General features: G+C 39.4%; 1 protein-coding gene across 2 annotated transcripts; it reads left to right on the plus strand.

Annotated features, from left to right (window-relative positions):
• The first annotated feature begins 2,385 nt into the window (after positions 1–2,385).
• On the plus strand, positions 2,386–7,897 carry LOC117266517 (B-cell receptor CD22-like). 2 transcript variants are annotated; one of them, XM_033641764.2, is made up of 11 exons: positions 2,386–2,432; positions 2,535–2,587; positions 2,702–3,040; positions 3,123–3,347; positions 3,585–3,857; positions 4,520–4,807; positions 4,909–4,987; positions 5,654–5,684; positions 6,102–6,272; positions 6,367–6,467; positions 7,283–7,897. In XM_033641764.2, exons 2-11 carry the CDS (start codon positions 2,548–2,550, stop codon positions 7,332–7,334), a joined length of 1,599 nt encoding a protein of 532 aa, XP_033497655.1. In that variant the 5' UTR covers positions 2,386–2,432; positions 2,535–2,547; the 3' UTR covers positions 7,335–7,897. The 2 variants fall into 2 exon arrangements, with proteins under 2 accessions (XP_033497655.1, XP_078028065.1); XM_078171939.1 differs by having other exon boundaries at positions 6,105–6,272.
• The last annotated feature ends 353 nt before the right edge of the window (positions 7,898–8,250 follow it).

Consider the following 8,250-nt stretch of genomic DNA (forward strand, 5'->3'; position numbering starts at 1 on the left):
TTGCTGCATTATTGGTCATTTGTCCTTTCAATTACATTATCTTGCACTGCAGACATTACAAAATGAGGGGAAATTAAAAATCATCACTATCTTTAGACAGGTTTGAAATGATACTGACTGGGATTCAGTCTTCAAACCTGCTGGTTAAACCTGAAATTAAGAACAACCACAGGATGACTCTGCCGAATCTACTTGAAAACTTCAGCCTTTGTCTTGCATTACGTATCACTCAGCATCACAAAAACATGAACTTTTCTTTTCTGGAATTTTACTATCTGACTGATGTGGTGCAGAGAAAATGTTTGGTGCAATGAATGTGACTCTATCTTGTCCTTATTTTGACATTTCCTATGTGAAGCTGCAGTGGAAATATCTGGGTGGGGTAATGTGCAATGTTAACTAATGACAAAACAATTTGTATAGTCCAGTATGTACTAGCCATGATAGTTCATGATGTGATGATAATAGGGGAAAAACTGATGTTGATAGCTCCCAGCAATTTAATTTATAGGAGAAAAGTTTTCACCTTTGTCAGACATAGTCAAAGAAACACTGTATCTGTTTAAAAGTGCTGGTCATCAATCAGACACAGTCATATTAGTTACCTGTTTCTTACAGTAACCCAGCAGTGATTTGCGTTGCTTCCATCGGGTGCACAGTCCAGTAACACCACCGTGTGGACAAAGATAGGTCATGTTTGCCCTGACAGTGTGAGACCAGCTGTTTCTGACATGTCAGCCACACAGAGAACGTTTACTGTAGTGATCTCCATTCCCTCTTTGCCGGATTGAAAATGGTTTATAAACTTCTGTAGATCATGTAGCAGTCCCAGTATGTTTTTCTTGACTTTATTTCCTGTATTTTGTTGATATTTACTGTAATACATCAATTTATGGCAGAAATGTCTTCATGCAGTAGGTGTCAATTCAAAATATCAAAATACAACTCAGAAAAGCTCTCAGGTATCCTGTATTGTTTCAAATATAAATCAACTTTTCCTCATTTAATGTTACAGCTGCTGAGTCAGCACACATGTAGGCATGATTTACTCCCCAGACCTCTTTTGTGTCTGTAGGTGGTCCCTATTCAAATGAATGAATGATTAATACATAAACCCTTGTACTTTAAAAGCTCATATGTGTTTAGGCAAGATTTCTGTTCAAAACTTCCTGCACATTCAACACATATCCCACATATGTGTGTTCCCTGTGAAGCTAACACATTGTGAGACTGTTCTTTCTTCTCTCGTTAAAGACATGTGACATCAGTTTGTTTTCTGCCACTCCAGCACATCTACTTTGCCCTTTACTAGACAAAAGACAGGGATGTGTCATTAGTAAAATTACACAGTTTGGGTGTGCAAAAGGTGGACACCCAGCAGATAAAGGTCCTTTCAATATAGAAAACATAATCAGTTGAAAACAAAAAGGGCAACATCTTGTGTCCTTGCAGCACAACTCTGATAAAGCTGAGTCAGTCAAGTTTATAAGTTTGTTAAAGGCCTTCACTGTTAGCAATTTTCCCTCCTGGCCTGGTTGAAATTAATATTTATTTTCATATAAAAGTTTATTCTTGACCAAAATAATAAAATTTTCCATTTACTAGCTTTCTGCAGAGCTTTCAATTTCATTCCATGGTCTAACTCAACAGAAAGGAGCTTAGTGCAATTCTGCCCATTCACAGGAGGTTATGATCGTCCCCTCATTCGCCATGCCACATGATGATAACTGAGCAAAATCCTTCCACTAAGCAAGGCTGTGAGATAGGTTTAAAACTCCAGAAAAAAAGCTAGCAAGTTAAAAGTTATTTTTTGTCAAATGCATGTTCTTTTGACTTCAAACTTTATTTTACTCTCCCAGGGACATTCAGCCCTGAAGGAGCTCAACACCAAAATCCTGCAGTGGTCCAAGGAACAATTGACACATCAGAGGACAGAAAATAAAACCATCTAGCCATTGCATTTGCAGTGGTTCATTGCACCATCACTATAGTTGACTATCAATTGCACATGGCAGTATAATATATCTAATGCACCTCAATTAACTTTAAACATGTCCTCTTGACACCAGTGGGACATTTGGAGACACGGTGGGAGAAACTGCAGGTGCTATTTTGCACGGTCCCAGCTGTGCTCTGTTGGATACCAAGCGTACTGTGTTGCCTGCTGTGTCTTGGCAGTGTGGCCTACTGTATAACCAATGGATCTATTGTCCCGTGCTTGTTTCCCCACATCCCAGGTACCTTTTACACCTGTGTGTGTTCAAATTCAGATCATATTATGTGAGGCTTTCTATCTTTATATAATCAGCATGCAGAACATGATGATGACATGATGGGAGGAAGCAGGGAGGGGACACCCTGCCACTTCTGCTTTTCATTCCACAAAATCATCTTCAGGAATGTACGAAGCAATAGTCAGCTGGCTGTAGTTGGTGAGTACTATGAACTTTGAGAAACACAGTTTCTTTTTTGACTTTGTTCTCTGCTGTAAACAGGCTGTACAGTGACCTGTGTCCTGTGTCATGATGTTGCAGGTTGATCTCAACAATGGAAAGTTTGATTCTGATTATTCTGGTGATAATGCCAGGTAAGGAAACACATTTTTTTAATTAATTCTTGGAAAAATGGTAACTGTGATCAAACTCTTAAAACAATCAATACATTTCATACATGACTGTATCTTTTTTGTTTTCACCCAAAGGCGTGTGGAGTGGAAACTGGAAAGTGACCTACACAGACCAGTGCGCTTTGAAAGGGACATCAGCTGTAATCAAGTGCGAGTATGACTATCCTTTTGGTCATATTGTCACTTCTGTCGCCTGGTCTAAAGCCCTGTATTTTTCCGGCAAATGGAGGCAGGTTTACCTCACAGGACTCCCTTCGCCCCCAGACCACTTTAAATATGTGGGCAACACCTGGGGTGACTGTAGTCTGAGGATCAACGATGTACAACACAATGATGAAGGACATTACTTTTTTCATTTTGCAACAACACTCGACAGATGGAGAAGTAAAACATCTGCTCGTCTGTCCGTAAGAGGTAATGACTGAATAATGGGGGGAATAAAATTCATCAATTAAAACGTACCAAAAAAATTAATCAGCTTCTGTTTCTGAATCAGAGTTGACTACTGTTGTGCAGCCAAGCACTGTGACAGAGGGAGATAAAGTCAGTCTGACATGTGTGTCGGGTTGTCCTACACCTGTAAACATTGTCTGGTTCAGAGATGGACAACATGTACCAAATCCAGTCTTTCAAGCTGGGAGAGAGGATGCTGGGAGGTACCACTGTGCTGTCCAGGGACAAGAGGCAGCCAGCTCTGCCTCTGTGGCTCTAAATGTTCAGTGTAAGTAGAAAATAACAAGCAAATTTCAAAGCTTAAGTTGTTATGCAACGTTTCTGTGTCTCTGTTTTTACAAAGCCTTTAAGTCAACCTTCATATCTCCTTACCATTCATCCTCAATTAGTATCTTTGCATTTTTGTCCTCATGCAGTGACACATTCACCTTTTAAACCCAAGCATCACCCTCAAAACTTCATTGTGATTCACTGATATCTGTGCGACTAAACATCTCTCAATCAGATGCTCCCAGTAATGTCACACTGTTAATGAGTCCATCGGTCGTCAAAGGAAGCTCGGTGACTTTCACCTGCAGCAGTGATGCCAACCCACCTGTGACACAAAGTGGATACCGCCTGTATAAAGACGGACATTTCATCAGCTCAGGACAGAATCACACCATCTCTGACATCCAGCCGAGCCACAGTGGACTGTACTACTGTCAAGCCTGGAATAACATCAGCAGGAGGGGCACCAGCCTGATTAACTCTACTGAGGTTCACCTCGACGTCCAGTGTAAGTATACTGACATGTCACACTCAAAAGTCTCATTTCAAATGTATGTCTGTTACAGAAAGTGCATTGTTGTGGATAGAGGCACGCAGTTTAGACACACATGGGTTACTGTGCTCTAAAGCTGCATTAAAGAGGTGTCAAAAATTCACCCTGGACAGTAGGAGAGTGTCAGTCAAGTGACAGTTGAAAGCATGAAACTGGCAATTACCATATGTCACAACTTCCTCTCAGTTTTATTATTGCTCCAGTTTGGCCGTCTGACTATCTGTCTGTCTGTCAGATGTGTCAAAAAGTGAAAGGTGTAAGGACAGAGGAAGTGTTGATAAAATGTTCTTACAAAGGTTAAAGCTATACTGTGTGGGATTTTCCTCAAAAATAATGCATAACTTATACAGATGTAATCCCTCTAAATCATCACATTTGACCCACTAGTGATGTGTGGTGATGTATTTTTCTGCTGAGACTCTGCCCTCTGCCGGAAAAAATTCAGGCAAATTTGTACTGTATATAATGCAAATCATTTTTTCCTCTTTTAGTTCTTCAGTTCTCCTCACATTTATCCCCCAGGCTGGGAACCACTGCTCTAGTAGATTATCTTTTTGACATAGCGATAGTACTATAGAATAAAACTGGTATCATGTTCAGTGTCTGTTCTTTTTCAGACCGCCCAGAGAACATTACCATTTCAATGGACCCGCCATATGCTGTTGAGGGCAGCAGTGTAAATCTGACCTGCCACAGTGCTGCTAACCCTGCAACAGACAACTACACCTGGTACAGGAGTACTTCTTCCAGTTCCAGCTCCATGGTCTATGTGAGCTCAGGACAGGTGCTGTCTCTCCCCTCTGTGGAGGCGTCCCACACTGGACTCTACCTCTGCCAGGCCAGGAACACAGTGGGGGAAAACAACTCAACTGAGTGGCTGCTTGCCATGGAAGAAAAGACACATGGTTTGTGTCATATTTATCTCTCAACGCTGCTTTGTTTCTCAAGAAATGTCATCTGCAGAGTGCTTGATTTCCACTCCACTAACAGTAATCTAACCACACAGGCAGCTGGTCCCTCCCAATCGTAGCTGGCATTGGAGTCTCTCTTTTGCTGACACTTGTGTTGGCTCTTCTTTTGCTCTGGTGAGTCAATGAATGATGGAGGGAGGGAGTGTGACTGAATGACTCATGTCATTATTAATGTTAGCCTTCTCATTTTCCACATGTTGTATAACTTTTTTGATGTGATTTTGTCACAGCTGCATGCAGGTCAGCATGTGCCATGTGTGTCATCTTAATTTCCATTTTGTTGCCACTTTCATACGTGCCATTGTGCTCAGGTATATTAATAATATATTGAATATGTTGCTTGTTTTGTTAAAGTTAGAGCCATGTTTTGTGTTTTAACATATTGAATGATGATCTCTAATAATAAGGGAAACGTTTAGCGTTAGTATCTATTCAAAAAGCCTAGTATAGATACAGAATTCCATTTATTTTTCACTGACTGTAGTTGCAAAGACATATACTGTGAGTTATGATGGTTGCTCTTTTTTTCATACACTGACAGTTTTCTTCAGCTCACCTCTAATAAGGTGAAAAATGGATGGTCAGTGAAAATGTGTGCACTAAGCAGCAGTTTATAGAAGTTTAAAGCTGCTGGGTTTCCCATTATTACAGAACCACTTCTCTAAAACGTGACAGCGAAGATTGAGCAACAATTAAGAATGTTCTTTTTTTAGTGGACGAACATTGATGCTTTTTTTCCCCATATTTACTGATTTACTTTGGTTTTTGTTGTCTTGGTAGGCTGAAACAGAGGACCCATGCAGAGAAAAAAGTGAGTATGTCCCATATAAGTCATTAAATCTCTCAGTAATCTGATTAAATCTCATGATTTAGTGTCATACAAGGATTCTGGGGGGATTTTAAGTTCCCTCTCAAAGTCACAACTAGTAGACATAAAGGCCTTTAAATGAGGATATAAACTATCATAATGGCACTTTCGGTATTTAGCAAGAGTCCCAACAATAAGTTCAAGAAGTAAGATATCTCAGTTTCCTGTGGTGTTTCCTCATTATGAAATTTTGTTCCTAACCTGAACTTCTTATTTTGCTTATGCAACATCAGAAGGTTTAGTGGAGACAAAGCACATGCTGACAAGTTTCCAGTCGGCATCTACAGTGAAACAGTAAACCATAAATGGATCATTTACATTTAGCAGAAAATTTAATCAGAGTTGTCGTGTCTGCTCCAGCAGCCTGTGTATGACTTCAGGCTCAGTGGGAGAGGCTCGAGCTCTTCAGCTTCTGAAGATCTATCTAACAGGATTTATGCCAACATCCACGTGTCGCCATCTTCTCCACCTGTTATTGCTGTTCCGGACGTCACACCCCATTCACAGAGGAAGTCACGCCATGGACATGATGTAAATATGCTGCACAAACATTAATGTTCAATGTAACACTTCCACTCACAACAATCAGATTTTGAATGAAGTCGTTTCTCTCCTCTCCCCTCAGGCCTCCTCGGCTTATGAAGATGAGGTCACCTACTCAACAGTGACCATTACACCCAGAAACCCACATCGCACATACAACAGCAGATCAGCGCATGACTCCAGGTAGGTTAACTGTCCAAAAGCTGACCTGATCACAGCACTATAATGTCACTGCACCTTATTATTCACTGTCAAGCCTGTAGTCACCTGTTACTGTGCAGTCTTAAATAACAAAGTGACTAAAGAAGGAATGAAGAATACAGTATGTTTTTTTAAAAAAAGAAAAACTAAAACTCCCTTTTTTGATAAGTAGGACTGTAACATTTTATAATAACTGACTGGAGTCATGAGTGCATATTCCCTCCTCACCAAAGAAATGTTTGACCGGCCACTAAAAATAATCTTTTGAAATTAGTGCACTTTTTTCCAATCATTTTGCACCACTAAGAACACATTTGTATCACTTGCATCTTTGCACAGACTTAATATGTAATTACACCACCTCTGAAACACACTGAATCACTTTTAGTCTGAAAACAGCATACAACTCTAAGAAATAAAAAAAATTGCTAAGAGTATGACTGGAATTATTATTTATTCATGTTTTCTGTCATTTTTTTATCTGCCAACTTTTCAGATGTTCAGTCTAAATATGTAATCTGGTTTAACATATCAGAATCCACCTTAAAACCCCAACATGTGAAACATATGTGAATAATCTCAGAATGCAAACTTCTCATCAGGTCATTAAAACCCACATATGAAATTCTCTCTATGGCGACAGGCCTCATGCTGCGCAGTTTACTCTGTTCAGTATTATAAGGGTTAATGAATGAAAATATTGCTTGACTGAAGCATCTGTATGTAGTGACTGTATCAGCATATTCAAAGGCTACAGTTAGGTTAAAAATTCACAAAAATTATAATTTCCTCCTCAGGTCCAAATCTGGAGAGAATGACAGCTCTGTGATCTACGCTTCACTCGCTTAATCTGGCTGAGTTTGACTGAAACCTTTTGCTCCTTTGAAGTAGTTTCATCATTATCAAGAAACCTGTGTTGTCTTGTCATGTGGCATGTTACTCTGAAGATAAGTTACGAAGAGTTCAGAGGTCAGTCTCTTAGGGGGGTTGAATAGAGCTATATGTGCAATACTCTAAATACAACCCTGCTTTCACAAGGGTTCAATTTTTTTATTTATAGTCATTTATACTCCAGTGTTTGCAAGGCTTTTTGTTTTTTCTAGTTTGTAAAAACTAACGTGATGAGTGTGCACCTCATCATGTTAGTTGATGAGGTGGTTGTACTACTAAGTGAATAGGCAGGTTAGCGTGGAGGAAGTGGGTATACTCTCCTATATATTGCAATGGCTTTTTGGCTGATAGGTGGGTATATTATAAATGGCCAGAAAAAGAAGTGGGCATACCCCGTATACCTGCGTATACCCTCCACTACACCACTGGTGCTAAGGTATAATTAATCTTTACTGCAGTCTGTACAGTTAATACTTAAGATTTATTACAAAATAAATAAATGTTATGTTATTACACTATGATTATGGGCAAGTTGTTTTTATTTGAATACAATACTCGTTGCAACAGTTTGCATTTTACAATATTTATGTCTCTTGCACACATCATGATTGCTATAAATGTACAAACATTAACACTTTTTCAAAAGTGGAAATATGGTTTGGGACTTTATGAATGGGTGAGGGTACATTATATTTAGGCAAGAGCTAGAAATCAGTGCCAGAAAGGGTTTAAGTGTGTTCACATCTTATCCTTCCTATAGGCCAGGTAAAGGATACAGATTCAGTGATACCTACCGTAGTAGAACTTTACATTAGATTTTTGATGATGTATGTTGACGTCTGTATTGTAAATACTGTTAAACATTCTGTGCTCA

The sequence above is a fragment of the Epinephelus lanceolatus genome, chromosome 10, assembly GCF_041903045.1.
Source record: "Epinephelus lanceolatus isolate andai-2023 chromosome 10, ASM4190304v1, whole genome shotgun sequence".
Taxonomy (NCBI): domain Eukaryota; kingdom Metazoa; phylum Chordata; class Actinopteri; order Perciformes; family Serranidae; genus Epinephelus; species Epinephelus lanceolatus.